Source organism: Penicillium angulare (assembly GCF_028827245.1).
Source record: "Penicillium angulare strain IBT 27051 chromosome Unknown utg000002l_segment0_segment0, whole genome shotgun sequence".
NCBI lineage: Eukaryota > Fungi > Ascomycota > Eurotiomycetes > Eurotiales > Aspergillaceae > Penicillium > Penicillium angulare.
The window spans coordinates 1,586,492-1,603,808 of NW_026623161.1; the positions used below are offsets into that span (position 1 = coordinate 1,586,492).

The window sequence follows — 17,317 nt, forward strand, 5'->3', positions numbered from 1 at the left end:
AGATTAGTTTGATGGCTCGTACATCTTCCCTCTTGACAGCATTCAACAGATCGGAAACAAGCTCTTTTGCATCCGGGAGTTGCCATCATCTCATTTTACAGTAAATAAAAATCTCTCTGTTTCCAAAAAAAAAAACGCCGCTAATCCCAGTAGACTACCGTTTACATAGCCAAATGGGGATTGTGGTTGAATATGCATGTAACAGTCTCTCACCACCGAGCCTAAGGCTTCAAGCACACCGAAGTGACCTCCGGCAATAGCTAGACATTGGCAGCTATTGAAGATGGTGCCAAACTGATTAAACGGAAATTTCCAGGGTGATTCTCTGACAGACAGATCATTCATGTATTCTTCCTAAGCATTTCCCCATGTCCCTGTTCAGCTGCACAGATGGCACCTGCGCATCTTACATCGCTCAGTATTCTCGCAAATACGAGTGGATACCCATTATATGCTCCCTCGAGCCCCAAATCTTCATTGCTTCCTGTTCGGTCATTCCAGCACCCCTCCGCTCTGATTTTCCATCAGTGAGATATTTCGAACGTGATCGACCCATGATATACAGCTTTGAATCTGCTCGAATGAAGGCATATTTGCACACTCCCCCGTTTTAATCTTTCCATTGGCTAGAATTCCATCAAAAATAGTATTAAATCCAAAGAAAGACGCTACAAGAAAAAGACGGTCGTTCGCGCTAGTATATGCTCGAAGAAAGCCCAATAGCGTTCGAAGCCTGCGACTATGAGCACCGTCAGCTGTCTTATCTTCTAGAGATACAAAGATCTAAGGGTCAAAGGAGAATATAGAGATTACAAAGAAGTAATAACTAAATATAAGACGCCTAATACTCTTGCCTAATTCTCCCTCTGAGATTTTTGCAAGGTTTAATAAGATCGGAGCAGGGGATATAGGGCTCTATGTGCATTCCTGGCTCTTTTCATGTGCTACTGCACATCTCGACTATTTCATATGCCATGAACTGATGATCTTCGACCTTTCTAGGCTGGGGCAACAAGGTGCAATTGACATCATATATCTTGTGCACTGTGCTCATCGGCAATAACTTGAATTTATAAGTAACAAGCGGCTCAGCTACTTGTCCTATACCTCTTACGTCTCATCGGTGAGCCATAAATACCATGGACCACCTCGTTTGTAGCGTTTTTTGTACAGAAACTAACATTTGAGGAGGCGTCGAAAGATGCACAACAAATCCGGGGACTCCACAGCGGGGTATCTTCGGCAATTCTCTCTCCAAGGTTTACCATCATAGGCCGCAAAGTTTCTCGAATTACCTCTTTCATCTCTCTCAAGGTAATTAAAACCGCCTAGTAGGCTCCACATCAAATTTAGCCGACCTGTTTCCCCAGCAGAATTCAAAATGCCTCATCACCAAGCACTCCACAGCTTGCAGCGGACTGTGCTCCTCCACCTTGAGCTCTTGGCTTGAGACCCTTGGCAAAATTGTCTGTGCGTGACCCAATGAGACCAATGAGACGCGCTGCTGCCACGCGATGTGGTCCCCATTTACGGATCTACAGCGCTTGTTCCGTATTTTCAGGGTGTACCCCGAGGACCTGCAATGCCTCGCCGGATGCCGTGGCCCGTGGACTGCTACATCATGCCGTCAAATGGCGGGGAGAGGTCAATGTGATTGGACCCTGACGCGGAGCTCTATCGGCGCGATTCTTCACATTCTTCATATAAAGGCATGCTGTCGCCTGGGGCTGGATTTTTATCGTGCAATCTGGATATCTTGTTCAGCTTTCTTTCGTCGCAAAAAGCCAACATGTTCCGACTTGTAAATAGGGCGACCGTGATCGCTAGCGTGGTCTCGTTCCTAGGTCACTGCCCTGTCACTGCAGCTGATCAATCCTCAAGCACAGATCGTAAGCCAGTGCTCTAGTAGTCTTTTTTTCCCGATGCTAATTGCCTGGATTTATCTAGCTATTGTTGTGGATGGAAAAACATTTGCGCTCAATGGTGATCATGTTTCCTACCGCTTCCATGTGGATAATAGTACTGGGGATTTGCTATCCGACCACTTCGGTGGCAGCGTAACGGGCCCCATTCCCACTGAGATCACAGGCGCTGTCAACGGTTGGGTTGGGAGACCAGGTCGAATTCGAAGAGAATTTCCAGACCAAGGCCGAGGAGATTTCCGTATACCCGCTATACGTATTCGGCAGACCGAAGGATATACTGTATCCGACCTTCAGTACAGGTCTCATGAGACGAAGCGTGGAAAGCCAACCTTGCCTGGTTTACCGTCGACATTTGGAGACGAAGATGATGTGTCCACACTGGTAATACATTTGTATGATGACTATAGCGATGTCGCAGCAGCTTTGTCATACTCCATTTTCCCCAAACAAGACGCAATTGTCCGGAGTGCCAGCATAAAGAACAAAGGAAAGAGCAACATTACAGTCGAGTCACTTGCAAGTTTGAGTGTCGACTTTCCATATGAAGATTTGGACATGATTAGTTTAAGAGGAGACTGGGCAAGAGAGGCTCACCGTGAACGGAGAAAGGTCGAATACGGGATTCAGAGGTACCTAAGCCTTTGACTTTTAAAAACTACAATGACTTGTTGGCTAACCCTCAATGACATTTAGTTTTGGAAGCTTAACAGGCTACGCTTCTCATCTTCATAACCCATTCGTGTCCATTGTGAACCCAGAGACCACCGAATCTTCCGGCGAGGCATGGGGTTTCTCCCTAATTTACTCAGGATCGTTCTCCGTTGAGGTCGAAAAGGGCTCACAGGGCTTCACTCGCACTATGCTCGGACTCAATCCCAGCCAATTATCTTGGAACCTTGGTCCAGGTGAGAACTTGACTTCGCCAGAATGCGTTGCTGTCTACTCGAACAATGGAATCGGAGGGATGTCTCGCTCGCTGCACCGGCTATACCGAAACCATCTTATCAAAAGCAAATTCGCAACTGCTGATCGCCCAGCATTGCTCAACAGCTGGGAGGGACTTGGTTCGACTTTCAATGAGAGTACTATCTATGAGCTAGCCCGGGAGTCAGCAGATCTAGGTATCAAAATGTTTGTTCTGGATGATGGTTGGTTCGGCGACAAGTATCCTCGAACCTCTGATACCGCAGGTCTTGGTGACTGGGTGCCCAACCCACGACGATTCCCTGAAGGTCTCGCACATGCTGTGAATAGCATCACAGATCTCAAAGCCGCTAATACATCAACGAATCTGCGATTCGGAATTTGGTTTGAGCCCGAAATGGTGAATCCCAACTCTAGCCTTTATCACGAGCATCCGGATTGGGCACTCCATGCAGGATCTTACCCTCGCACACAAACTCGAAATCAATTGGTCCTTAATGTCGCCCTTCCAGAAGTCCAGGAATTTATCATTGAGGCTGTGTCGAACATCCTCAACAGTGCGGACATTACATATGTCAAGTGGGATAACAACAGAGGAATCCATGAGATGCCCTCCCCATCGACGGATCACCAATACATGTTGGGACTGTACCGTGTTTTCGACAACCTGACAACTACATTCCCCGATGTTTTATGGGAAGGCTGTGCGTCTGGCGGTGGTCGATTTGATCCAGGTGTGCTGCAGTACTTCCCACAAATCTGGGCTTCGGATGATACCGATGCCATTGAGCGTATCACTATTCAACTCGGAACATCGCTCGCTTACCCACCAAGTGCAATGGGTGCGCATCTCTCCGCTGTTCCAAATCAACAAACCGGTCGGACAGTTCCAGTTGATTTCCGCGGCCATGTTGCAATGATGGGGGGCTCATTCGGTTTGGAGCTCGATCCGGCAAATACACCCGAGGCCGACCGGGCTGCTTTGCCTGGCCTCATTAAACTTGCAGAAAAGGTCAACCCGATAATTCTAAAGGGTGACATGTACCGATTAAGCCTACCCGAAGATTCCGACTGGCCTGCTGTACTTTTCATTTCCGAAGACAGTAGCGAGGCAGTTCTGTTCTATTTCCAACTGAACCCCAGAGTGGACCAAGCTATTCCATGGGTCAGGATGCAAGGACTGGACCCAACGGCCATGTACAGTGTTGATGACAATGCTACATACTCTGGAGCAACTCTGATGAACCTTGGCCTGCAGTTCCCATTCGATACTGAATATGGAAGCAAGGTGGTGTTCCTTGAGAAGCAGTGAGTCTACAATGTATAGAGGATTTTTATCTTAAAGAACCGAATTTTTCGAAAGAAATGAGTATTTATCTCAAGATAGAAAACAACATGCTTCAATTGCCCAAGTCTATAGCGACATGCATATGAACAGAGTCACTAACCAAATGTGCTAAGATGCAAAACATTCCAGCTCCAACGCGAAAAACTCAAAAATAAGGACAAGAAATCCATAAACATAGGAAATACAGGCCCGGGAAGTTCATGAATAGTATGAAGAATGACGACCGGCGTAATAATTCGAACTAATATAAACAGACCCTTTCTATAATTGTATGCTTCTTTCAACCCGATTCGTCGTGAAAATGACTTTTAGTCATGGCCGCATGTAGAATGATCTAGTAAGTGCGCTTGGCCGGCAGGCTGGGGGTTGGGGTGGCATCAGGGCTGATAGCGTGGGTAGCCTCAGCACGGCCCAGGTTGTTCAAGTCCTTCTGGCACTGCTTGTAGAGCTTCTCCTTTTGCTCTCCAGTCTCGCGCTCCCAGCTGTGGTAGTCCTGGTAGTAGGTGTTTTGGAGGTGCTGGACAGGAACGGGAGCGTTGGGGTCAAGGCGAGCCTTAGGCGAAGGAAGAGCGGGCGAGGCAGTGGTTGAAGGAGCGACGGTGCCCGAGGCGACAGCAGAGCTGGTAGGAGTGGGAGTCACGGTGCCAGAACCAGCTGGCAGGGCGGCGGCAGCGCCGGCAAGACCAAGAGCGAGGATGGTGAAGAAACGCATATTGAATGATTGGTGTTGTTTAGAAGAAGATTGCTGAAAAGCGTTGGAGTGGAATTGTTTTGAGTTGTGAAACTGTGAAGAGAATGTTTTGATTGTTGTTGATGAAGAATGAAAGAGACAGGATATCAGGACATCTTTATAGGTATTGCTGCCCCTGATGAAGATCATGCGTGTGGTAGATGCGCATAGTAGATTTGCATTGATTGAGATCATGATATCAATAGTTTCCCGAAAGAGTCGACTGAAACCAAACATAGAACAATGTGCCACCGTAGATCGGTTTCCAAGTCTTGGCTTGGGCAAAAGGGTATGTGGGGCAGTGTACTTGGCTTCCTTCCTTGGAGGGCTTCGAAGGCAAAGTTATGGGTAGTCATGTTGCGGCAACACATTATTGTACCTGCAGTGAGTAAGATAGTTGATCCATCGGTTTTGCTTCTTTATTCGCCCATTGTTTCTATTGCTGTTTGAGTATTCAACGCATGAATTACGATAATTGGCCCCAATAAAGTGGCGGTGCTAGTCCACGCATACAGAATCGAAACTACATAGGCCACTACTGCTTTTACTTATTTCTACTCTCAAAATTAGATTGATCGCATTAAAAAAGACACTCGAGTTGATATAACCCCCCCGCCTATTCATGCTCAGACCCGGTGGCTCCTCAGTGCAAGCCTCCAGGATTGCGGATACGGAAACTAGGAACCGGTCGATCCCTGTACGTTCGCCACTAAAGGTTGAATTTGGGGGCCAGTATCATCATGATTGTTATGGGCCATTTGCTGATTAATCGCTCATAAACATCACAATTAAAATAATGAGGGCCAATCACCGCATGAATTTGTGGATTATGCACTTAATACACCCACGGTGATCTGGGGGCATGTTTCAAAACTTTGCCTTTACGCGGCATCGCGGCGAACCCGAGACCCTGAAACAACAACTTCCCCAGTTATTCATCCGCATATGCATCCACTAAATACGTCGTCCCCTGCCGAAGAGGGTTTCAAAGTTGCAGTAACCCAAACTAGCAAAATGGAAGAGCCCTACATACTGCATAAAGATATTAGTGCGAGGCACTTTTTTTGGAGGCATGATTACCTCTCTTGGCCTGTCGCTATCGGCCTTACCATCGGGTTTATCATAATCACTCAAAATATTTCACTGTTTTCTCTAGCTTTTCGAATTTATTGTGTATTGTTAGGATTAAAATCTTGGGATGCCGAACATGACATCATAAATAGAAGAGGACAACACCAGCTAAGTAAGTGCTACACATCGGAAGACAATTTTAAGACCACATTGCACACATTGCAACGTGTTCCTGGCTTACAAACTCCACGTGTATACATTGGAAGTTATTTTTGGATATACCCCTGAGTATTGATAGCCCGTCAATATGCAGGTTCAAATTCGCATGATTAAACTTATTCAGATGATGGTTGTAACTTTCTGGTTCATCGTGGCCGAAATCCGAATGAGGAAAAAGTCCCCCACTCAGGGTCTCCCGTGGCGATGCTCGTATACGCGTACCCGTATCTCGCATTATTGCTATGCTTTTCTTTCAGCTAAAATTAATCTAGCAACACTTCTTCAGCATGGCAGTGTTTTAATGTTGCGTCTGGCACTGCATGGTGCTTTCAAAACAAAGCCGGCCTCTATGGCCATGCGCTATCACTTGCTTGCGAAAGAGAAACGACACAATAACGCTCGAGATATCCATTAAATATTTGGTATGTCGCGAAAAATAATAAATCCTGAACGGAGATCATCAAGGTATTATTTTGACAGCAAAGTGTTGTGAGTACATGAATAAAATCAAACATTTAAAATCATTCAGTCCAGAGAGCTATATACTCCGTGAATTGTGTAGATGTGGTCCTAATAAACCTCGTAAAATATCAAACTCGATCATGCCACCATATTTCAAGTTCCCTGCCATTATTTCTCAACCCAGTCCGAGTCACTAATTGGCCAACGCAGACCGCAGCCGACATATGCGAACGATGGGATCGAGTTGGATTTTCTTGTGCTCTCGAACGGCACGTTATAGACATCAGCTGGACGACTCAGGCTGTTGCCTTGCACGCTCAGCTATATATTGTGTTCCAGTGGAACCAAAAAAAGAATTATGCAAACAAAGCTCATCAAAGAAATGAATTTGAAAGGTCAGATTTCTTTCGATAGAACAAAATTCGGGCGCTTGGCGGCTGCCTCCCTCAGGACATGCGCTCGGGGGCGCTGGCGTCTATGAGTGGTATTCGCACAAGCATTGCCGTTATAGTTCGCCTCGGATACCATCATGTTCAGCAATTTTGTCGAATGCCTCGTGAAGTTGCTCATCCAGGAGTGATGCTTTGTCAGGAGAGAGTTGCTTCATCTTGGCAACGAAATCGCCAAGTTTTTCGTGATCAATTTCAGGGACCCCGTTATCACCAGCTTTGGCAAATTTTGCGAAGGGGCATTGGGCAGCAAACGATACACCAGCAGCTGCTAGAAAGACAAAAAGGTATTGAAGATTCATATTGGCAGACTTGGAAACGAACTTTGGGTGGATCAAGAAAGGACAGTTGTGTGATGGGAGAGATTGAAGGACTTGGGTTCGATCATCGACTTTTATGACCTACTTGTGTCTTCTAACTGGATAATTCGTCAAATGTTGCAATTTAATAAAATTTTACTATTTGATTTGGCTTAGAATTTGCAAGTCTGTTACTGGATGGCGTGCGAAAGATACTTCGGAGCTAAGAACAGCGAGCAACCAGCTTATCGAGATCAAGGTTTGGCTAGTGTGGATCTCTGTCTCAATGCCAAAGAACTCAAGGAAATGTGGAGTTTTGGGGATGTGGAATATATTGTTTCCAGGAAATACTGTACCTGTGCATACTGGAAAGCAATGACCCGCCCATCTAGTAGTCAAACCTCCCCCTACTAGGATGCAAAGTTGATCACGAACTAGCGATCAGTGCGCTGTATTTTCATTCAAGTCACGCCTTTCTTGAGCTGTATGACGATGTGATTTACTTCTATGATTCGGAATTCATTCTACAATTTGCTTTTTCTCTGTATTATTTCAACTCCATCCCCAATGAAGGCGTGGGTTCATCCAACTGTAGATCATCATTTATGACTGCGATCGGCGATATCCAAAAGATTCACAACACAAAACCCCTGTCACCTCATCGGGCGAATACCACAGCTCACATATGTCATCTTTAAGTTATTGTATTACAGGTATCGTGATCCTCTGTCGGCCAAAAACAGGCAGAAACAGGTTTTTCTCCGATGATCGCTATCGGCCGCCGTAGATACGGTTCTATCCATCCTTCATATGGACCATGTGTTGACAGAAGAATAATATACTGCAAGAAATAGAGATTAAGCTGACAGGAAGTTGCTAAATATAGATTCCAAATGGTAAAAACAGAAAAAGTAGAATTGAGTAGTACTCCGTATACATAAAATTGAACTCAACAGGACATTTGTTCGCGCTAAATCGAACCTTGAGCGGATTAAACCAACGTAGTTTTTTCCGCATCAATGTGATCACTTCGCGCCATAGTTTCGGTAAAACACCCGGATCAACATTCGAGCTCCAGCATTCCTTTTTGCAAGCCTTTTCATGCAATAGCGAATATGCTGTCTCCGTTTAGATAAATCATATTCCGTGCTGCTCTTCTTAGTGTAAAGCTCCCATTCCAATTGTTCATCATCATCTAGCATGTCAGACAGATCGGCGGTTTTTTCCTCCCCAAATTCAAAAGACGTTCCAAAAAGCACAGTAGTGCGACAGATTGGGTGCAACTCGGAGGATCGCCAATCGATAGACCTCCAAACTGGTTTGACCTTCCATGGAAGACGTCGCTCCTTCATGCACTCTTCCCACCACGGTTGGAAGATGCTAAGGGCGTTGCTTCCGCTGACAGCGTGCACGGGCCCCGTTGTGCCATATGCCAGGTGAGCCAACAGTCGGTCTGCCACTACATCCACTGGCACTTCATCGCTTGTTGCTTCGAGCATAGGATTAGATGCTCGCGTGGCAAGCACCATTGAGCGAGAAGGTGTCAGCATGATGGCGGCGGAGAAGAGAGTTGAGGGAGTTGATAGCGGCATGCTATATCCCTCAAAAGGGTAACTTTGAGCTGGGCCAATGATGGACGGCCTCAGTATGAGAAGTTTATCCCCAAGCTTCTTTTTCATCAAACGTTCCGTTAAGTGTTTTGCGTAGGTGTACGCATATGGAAACTGCTCAACATATTCATTGAACTGACTCGGCTCGTCTTCCTTCAGGTCATCAAGCTCCGCAAGCTCATCATCGGTAGTATCGCCATCGCCGATAGGGTAGATCTGCTCTTCGATCCTCACGTGTGGGGTGCCGCGACTTTGATATAGGTTTGCATTCGAATAAGCTGTCGAAACATACACAAATCGCTCCAAGTTGGGGCACTTGGTAGCCAGTTCGGCAAGGTTCAGGCTGGCGTAGACTATCATGTTTTTGATTTGCTTCAATGGACGTGCAAGATTGATAGTTGAGGCACTGTGGATGATAATATCCAAATCAAGCTTTAGGCCATCAAGGGCCGAATTGAAATCCATTGTTTCAATGTCCCCTTGAATGGTGAGTATGTTATCCGTGTTCAACAACGCGTCGGCTTCAGGGCCAAGCCATTCTTTCCACTTCTTTTCCAGCGAGCTGTGATGATTAAACAAAAGGTTAATACAAGCAACCGATAATTCAAAATATGGGTTATAAGAATCATAACTTACTCGCGACCTCCTCTGCAGACAATGTATATCTTGTTCGGGGCAGCCTTTGTAACAAGCCTGTATACAATCGCAGTTCCAAGGAATCCTGAGCCTCCTGTAATGAGGATGTTCTTTTTGTAGAACCTGTTCCACAAAGATGTCATATTGAAAGATCACAGATTCACTGATCACTGGAATATTGTTGGTTGATCGTCAAGAAGAGCTGATATGCAGGGTAATTTGTGTCTTGAAGGCCGATTTTATAGTATAAAGCTTGAGATGACTCCGCCTATCATTTCATAAAAACTGTCAAAATTACCGACACTCTCAATCTAGCACGAGGAAGTAAAAGATTGCGCCATATATTGAAGATCTCGAATCATATCATGAGGTCTCTGGCTTTCACGGCTTTGTCTACAGCGAATACTCGCACAATATACGACCAAGATTTGCATATTTCACGCAAGTGGCCTGGTTAGGGACTAGGATGAAGATCAGATAATTCGAGCTATATCAAAGTTTTTCTATATTTCTTACCGTGTCGATCTCGATGGCGCCACGAACTGATGTATCATTGGCATAATATCACCTCATGACCCTAGATATGCAAGGCTTGCATGAGACTAAACCCGCCGGCTTGGGACCTGAAAGACCCTCTTGTGGATTCAGAGCCTTATGAACTACCGGGGTACATTGTCGGCCGAGACCCTACATGGAATTATATGTGACATGCCTCGTAGCTACTTGAATATTGCTCAACTTGAAGCCATTACCCACGGGGTATCGGCCGAAACCCCACAGATCATTGTGATGACCTCGGACCAAAGTAAGCGCTATTATACCCCATCGCTGGATCTAGTCACCATCTTTTCATTTTTGGTATCACTTGTTTCTGTGTGAAGTATGAACCATGCAATGCAGTTGACTAGAGACATCACTGGCGATCTTCTGTGTTCCGCAGGATTCCTTCGCCTAGCACTTTATTTTCGTAGACTAGTAATTGACGACGTAAACAAGAGTCTTATGAAGAATACAGAAACAATCTCCATGCATTCCGTGCAAAGCAGACAATAAGGGTAGCTCAACCTCCATTTCCTATAAGCAGACTCTCCACGGTATTTGCGAACATTCTTGGTTAACACACACTAGGGCAGAACTATCAACTAGGAGCTTTGGCCTCTTCATAATGTGACCCAATTTTGGACAGTGGTCAAATACGAGGGGGTTTTTCAATTCGAATTTTGATTCGATGTTTATCTCTATACCCCTCCTCTCATCTACCCTTGGATCTGTGACAATATCTCTCCCCGATGGTGTCAGCCTTCGTTCATGCAGATCAAAAGCAAAGGAACGGGCCTAGTTTGAGGCTAAGAGTGACTATCGTGCCGAAGGATCATTTCAGCCGTACGTAAAAAGTTTCAGTATTGCGCACATTCGCTGGGCACATTAAGCTCAATTCGTACATCATTCTCATCACCCGCAATTGTTGCATCGAGGGTATTTCCAATTTCGATTGGAATATAGCTCAAATCATCAGATTGGGTATTATCACGCAATATAATTTAGTTTTTAGAGAAGACAATCTATCTAGGAAATACATCTATAAGTAAAGGTTCGATACCTATGATGTTGAGAATCAGATAGTACTATCAATTTATTATTTAGCTCTTCAGCATGGAGCTCTTCCATTTCATTCTTCTATCAATACTCTTTCTAGGCTCAGCGCCTACTACCCGAGCGACTGATCTTGAATACGAATATATCGTCGTGGGAAGTGGAGCTGGAGGAGGACCTTTAGCTAGTAGACTTGCTAGAGAAGGACGCAAAACTCTCCTTATCGAAGCTGGCAGTGACCAGACTGGTAACCTGAACACTTCCATCCCTGGTTACCAAGCCGTCGTTACAGAAGACAAAGCACTTCGTTGGGATATATTCGTGAATCATTATCAAGATCAGGAGCGTGCACAACGCGATCCCAAGTACACATGGGAAACGGCTCCGTATGAGTACCATGTCGGCCCAAATCCTCCTGAGGGTGCCACCCCACGCGGCATCTTGTACCCCCGTGCACAGGCCCTTGGAGGATGTACTCCCCACAACGCACTTATCTGGATCACCCCACATGAGAGTGACTGGGATAACATCGCCAACTTGACTGGTGACAAATCCTGGGACCATGAGAACATGAACCAATATCTCCAGAAAGTCTACGAATGGCTGCCTACGGAACCAACCGATCCTACAATTCTCGTGAACGATCTCGCCCTTGCTCAACACTATGTTGCTGGCGCTGCTGCTGGGGGTATTGGCCCAGATCCTCTCGACGCTGTTACAGGTCTTGTCAATCTCCTCGCAAACGATCCAAATAGCGAAATCAACCCTGCGCGCGACTCAACCCAGGGATTCTTTCAAGTACCCTTGACTATGGACTCAGGCAATCGCACAGATGTCGCCTCGTGGATCAAAGCTACCGTCGCGGACGGGTTTCCATTGGATGTTCGCACAAATGCCTTCGTGACAAAAATCATTTTCGATGAGTCTGGGGATACTCCAAAGGCCACTGGTGTAGAGTTCCAGGATGGCGAATACCTCTATCGAGCAAGTCCCCGCAATCTCAACAGCAAACCTGGCACCCCTGGCTCAGCTCGTGCCACAAAGGAGCTCATTATCTCCGCTGGTGCTTATAACACACCTCAGCTGCTGAAACTGAGCGGAATCGGCCCCAAGGAAGAGTTGGAAAAATTCAACATCTCTGTTGTGAAAGATCTCCCAGGTGTCGGTACAAACCTAATGGATCGATACGAGGTTCCAGTCAATGTTCAGCACAAGGAAGACTTCGCTATTCTCGACGGATGCACTTTCGACGCCAAGCCACATGATGAGTGCCTAAAGAAATGGGAAGACAATCCATATATTCTGGGCCAGCGAGGAGCATATGCAACCAATGGTCTCGCGGCAACTTTAGCCGTACATTCGGACTATGCCTCTGATTCGAACATTGATCTCTTTATTTTTGGGGGCCCCATCAACTTCCAGGGCTATTTCCCAGGATGGGCAGAACAGGCTGTAGCAGACCACTCACACTTCTCCTGGTACACTCTCAAAGCGCATACACGGAACCACGCTGGAACTGTCCAATTACAATCAGCAGACCCATTTGACCAGCCTTTGATTAACTTCAACTACTTCGACACGGGTACCACTACGGGTGGTGCTGACGATCTTGACGCAGGTGCAATCGTGCAAGCAATTAATATTTCCCGTCACGCGCTATCCGAGTATTATAACTATGATATTCTGGGCGGCTCGTCATTTGTGGAGCAGAACCCCGGCCAAGATGTGGATGGCGATGCTGAGCTAGAGGAGTACGTGAAAGATGTGGCGTGGGGTCACCATGCATCTTGCACAGTTCCCATTGGGGCAGATGATGATGCCAATGCGGTCTTGGACTCAGAATTCCGAGTTCGAGGTGTGCAAAACCTTCGTGTCGTTGACGCTAGCGTTTTCCCTGATATTCCTGGTGTTTTCATTACCGCTCCGATCTACATAATCAGCGAGAAAGCGGCAGATGTAATCCTAAATGGGTCTGGCTGAAATGAACATTTTACTAAATTGCTATGGCCTGCTTTTAGATAATATGATATCATGATGAAGGGGCATGACTATCCTTTGAAAGGTGATCTCCAGGGCTTAGGTTATTTGACTAGTCTTCGTGATAGATCTTGGAATACAACTGATAATCATAATGCCATTTCATTAAGTCTCCTTCATATCCAAACTTGACTCTTATCAATTCTCCTCGTTAATAAATCGGGCCATCGTCATAGCTTCTCATCCATCGTGGTTCTGAAAGGAGTCTGCTGGCCAGACCAATTTCTCTCTACCATAACTATTGAGATGAACATTTTTTCCTAATCCCATCCTTGACAAAGATAGTTAGAAATGTCAAGAAAACTTTTCTTATGCCGCAAATTTAAGCTTCGGAACTCTATTAGCCAAGGAAATAAGATGTGCTGTAATGATTGCACCACCGAACCTATCAATGATGACCATGTCATCCCAGCTATGCATTGATCGCTTCTTGGCATCCGTTCGTCAGATGAAAAAGACAAATAGCCTTGGAACTTAGCTTCGTATTCTCATAACAAGCCACTAGAAAAATCAAGTAAAAATGATCATAATAGGTCCAAGATGCATTTTGTCAAGGTGGTGGCTGCAGGATTTGCGCTAGCGCGATGATCTGCACAAAAGTTATACTCCTGTCACGCACATCTTCTGCGTTTTCAATTGCGACATCAGACCCTCGAGACCAACCCGCACCAATGCCGGAATTCGGTGAAGGGGGTAATACATGGCCCCAGGTACAAAGTCCAAAGCGAATTACAAGTTTAGCTCGATTTAATTAGGTTAACACTGCAGTATACTGCAGATCCCCACCTAAACAGTGCAATGGAACCCTCCCCCGCCCAGCACGTCGATTTGATCACGATAGAACAATCATACTGATTTTTGCGCTGAAGATAATTGGCGATCGCAAGTGTTCTCTCGCCCGAAAGACCCCTTTACCCCAGCTGTGGAGCTATCAATCTCTTCTCATCTCTGATGGTATCCAATCAGGAGTAGCTTATGGTCATCTATCTAGATTCATGCGGTCGGTCTCTAGTAAAGTTGCGCAATAAAGCTTTGTATTGTGTTCTCAATTTTCAAGATTTGCGATCGAGCGATCGCACGAGTCACAAGGCGAAGAATCTTTTAATTGTCATCGAGGCGTTCGTAGTTCTTCGTCAGGTACAGGAACGGGCGGAGATAGTTCGAAAAGGCATGACAATAGTCAGTTCTGACGCGATAGCCATTAAAAGATGCTCATAGACTCAGGAACCGGATTTTCAAAGTCTATAGTAAGACCTGTTGATGTAGTATATAAAGAGGGTATTCAGCTGTAGCATCTCTTCAGTTTGAATCACTCGTGTACTTCTCTCAAACCGTCACTATGAAGCTTTTTTTTGCCTTCACTGCCGCAGTGACTGTTGTCTCCGGCTTCCCGGTCATCGATAATCTTCCTTCTGATGTTCATCTACGGGCAGCTGAGCTGGCCACGAGGACTCTGAAAAACCTCGAGGCACAAGCCGTTCAACCACACCAACCCGTCAAGCGTCAATCGCTTCCACTTCCCTCCGATGCCTTGGGCCTCAGCCGAGCAGAGACCAACTGTGGACCTTCAATCCCTTGTCCCTACTTCGATGAAGAGGAGCAAAAGATCTCAGTAGAGGGAGAATATGCGTATGCCTCTCCAGCTCCTGATCAGATCCGAGGCCCTTGCCCCGGTCTCAACGCCGCTGCCAATCACGGCTACTTGCCTCGTTCTGGAGTTGCCACAATTGAAGAGACTGTTAGCGGTCTTAACAAGCGTAAGTACCAGGAATCATGATTCACATCAAGAACTGTCTAACGTACCATTTTTCAAATAGTTTATAACATGGGCCTCGAACTCGGTGCAGTCCTTGCCGCGTACGCAGTTATTATCGATGGTGACCTGCTCGGTGGAACATGGTCTATCGGTGGCCCTCAACAAACCGACGCTCTCGGCTCCGTCCTAGGAAACGGTCAAGGTCTATCCTATTCTCACAACAGCTATGAGGGAGATGGATCCATCGGCCGCAATGACGCGTACCTAAACGATGGGGATGCTCACTCGCTCAACATTGACAAATTCGAAGCCGTCTACGCCGTTGGTGGCAATGATACCTCTGAGGATGGACTTGATCAACGATTCACCATCGACAAGTTCCGTGCCCGGTATCAGGAGGTTCAAGAACACTCCATTGCGACCAACCCGTACTACTTCACCGGCGCTTTCTCCACTGTTGTGGTTGTACCTGCTGCGTATAACTTTGTCATTAACTTCATGTCTAACCACTCCGAGGCAGAGCCATCTGGATACTTGGTAAGACACTATACCCATAAACATGAGAGAGATAAACTCTAACAGTCAATAGGATGGATACAACTTCAAGAAGTTCTTCGGTGTGACCGGTAGCCCTGGTTCTTTCGTCTGGAACAAAGGACAGGAACGCGTCCCTGAGAACTGGTACAAGCGCCCAGCCGTTTCGCCATATGGCCTTGCCGATGTCGCACTCGACGTTGGAATCGGATACCTTGCATACCCGGACACCCTTCGCTTCGGCGGAAACACAGGATCCGTCAATTCGTTCACTGGAGTTGCTGTCAGTGACCTTACCGGCGGAGTCCTAAATGCCAAGAACCTCTTTGAGGGAGACAACTTCGCATGCTTTGTTTTTGTACTTCTTCAACAGGGCATTCCTGATTTCCTCAAGGGGCCCCTGGCGGATATCAACAACGCAACCTCCTTCTTGAAGCCATTCCTGTCTCCTATCCTGGATAAGCTTGAATGCCCTGAGCTAGGCCAGTTTGACCAGAGTTTGTTCAACGACTTCCCTGGTTACAAGTATAGCCCAACCGGTCCTGCGACCAACTATTAATCGAGGCTATTTTCCCTGTCGAAAGGTCGTCAGCCCGTTCGTTGATTTAAATGACTCTCTGGCAAGAGAATCGTTTGTATACATATAGGAGAGCTTGGAAAGAACGACATTAGGGCACAAATGTACTTAATTCATCTATTTACTTCCCATGGTTGCCCATCGGGCCATCGTTCTAATTAAACAATCTGTCTTGTTATTTTTGACTTGTCTACCAGAATTACGGGATTAACTTGCACCGCCCAACAGTTGAAACAGGAGAAGCCCCTGCATACTAGAGAGCCAATGATGTGCGAGAAATTCAAACACACTATCTTGGCCCCGACCCCCGCTTTGGCCCCCAGTGCTGCCTAGTTAATTTCTCTGAGTACCCTGCGTAGGGGTTTGTCTACCTATCGACTTTTCCGGCCACATCAGTACTCACTCAGCCTCACTTAACCCTCAGCCCTCGGGTTCTGACGACATCGGGCATCTATACTCGGCATGCGTGTCGCGTTTTTTTGGGACCGTGCTCACCAACGAGTCATTTGGAGTTTTACATCCGATTTGGTAACAGCTTCGACCGGGATACTGAACCAACACCCCGGTCGCTGCATGTAAAGACGTCATCAGGATCTCGAATTCAATTGAAAGTCTAGGGACTAATACTGGGGTGAAAAAGAGAGAAAACCGCATTTTCACTGTTTGATTAAAAATTCCAATGTTTCAGAGCAAGGATATGAAAACACATTCATGGATACACAAAATGTACGGCAATTTGATTTTTTAGTTGATGTTCATATCGCTTCAATCAAAAACTTTCTCTGTACTCAGCAGAACATTGCTTTTGGCAAATGGTATTAAATCGTGAATCGATCTGTGATATCATATAAAGCATTTTCAACACATCCCCTGCCTAGAATTGACACTCACAGGCGTATTTGCCACAGTAAACGAGCCGGCGCTAGGCATAGGGCTGAGCTGTGGGGAGATGGAGCTCAGGTATATATGCATTGGTTGAGGGATGACAGGAGATCCGTTTCTTGTGGATTTGATAATTCTTGGCTTGCTTCATACAACAGTCCTGATGTTCATTTTCTACGTGATCGCGATACTTGCCACCATTGAAACTCCGGACACTTCAATCCACCTAATCTTCTGAGTTTCCCGGATCATGATACTGATTGCT

General features: G+C 46.1%; 6 protein-coding genes across 6 annotated transcripts; 3 read left to right on the forward strand and 3 right to left on the reverse strand.

Annotated features, from left to right (window-relative positions):
* Window positions 1-1,789: 1,789 nt before the first annotated feature.
* Window positions 1,790-4,161, forward strand: N7478_002049 (alpha-galactosidase; the record flags this gene model as incomplete). Its single annotated transcript, XM_056918263.1, has 3 exons — window positions 1,790-1,889; window positions 1,948-2,554; window positions 2,619-4,161. The coding sequence occupies 3 exons, from the start codon at window positions 1,790-1,792 to the stop codon at window positions 4,159-4,161; spliced, it is 2,250 nt and encodes a 749-aa protein (XP_056783874.1).
* A 370-nt stretch (window positions 4,162-4,531) lies between these two features.
* Window positions 4,532-4,909, reverse strand: N7478_002050 (uncharacterized protein; the record flags this gene model as incomplete). Its single annotated transcript, XM_056918264.1, has 1 exon — window positions 4,532-4,909. The coding sequence occupies one exon, from the start codon at window positions 4,907-4,909 to the stop codon at window positions 4,532-4,534; it is 378 nt and encodes a 125-aa protein (XP_056783875.1).
* A 2,275-nt stretch (window positions 4,910-7,184) lies between these two features.
* On the reverse strand, window positions 7,185-7,430 carry N7478_002051 (uncharacterized protein; the record flags this gene model as incomplete). Its single annotated transcript, XM_056918265.1, has 1 exon — window positions 7,185-7,430. The coding sequence occupies one exon, from the start codon at window positions 7,428-7,430 to the stop codon at window positions 7,185-7,187; it is 246 nt and encodes an 81-aa protein (XP_056783876.1).
* Window positions 7,431-8,452: 1,022 nt separating this feature from the next.
* Window positions 8,453-9,816, reverse strand: N7478_002052 (uncharacterized protein; the record flags this gene model as incomplete). The annotated part of the gene is made up of 2 exons (XM_056918266.1): window positions 8,453-9,599; window positions 9,674-9,816. 2 exons carry the CDS (start codon window positions 9,814-9,816, stop codon window positions 8,453-8,455), a joined length of 1,290 nt encoding a protein of 429 aa, XP_056783877.1.
* A 1,510-nt stretch (window positions 9,817-11,326) lies between these two features.
* Window positions 11,327-13,246, forward strand: N7478_002053 (GMC family oxidoreductase; the record flags this gene model as incomplete). The annotated part of the gene is made up of 1 exon (XM_056918267.1): window positions 11,327-13,246. One exon carries the CDS (start codon window positions 11,327-11,329, stop codon window positions 13,244-13,246), a length of 1,920 nt encoding a protein of 639 aa, XP_056783878.1.
* A 1,396-nt stretch (window positions 13,247-14,642) lies between these two features.
* Window positions 14,643-16,152, forward strand: N7478_002054 (peroxidase family protein; the record flags this gene model as incomplete). Its single annotated transcript, XM_056918268.1, has 3 exons — window positions 14,643-15,060; window positions 15,121-15,596; window positions 15,649-16,152. 3 exons carry the CDS (start codon window positions 14,643-14,645, stop codon window positions 16,150-16,152), a joined length of 1,398 nt encoding a protein of 465 aa, XP_056783879.1.
* Window positions 16,153-17,317: the final 1,165 nt, after the last annotated feature.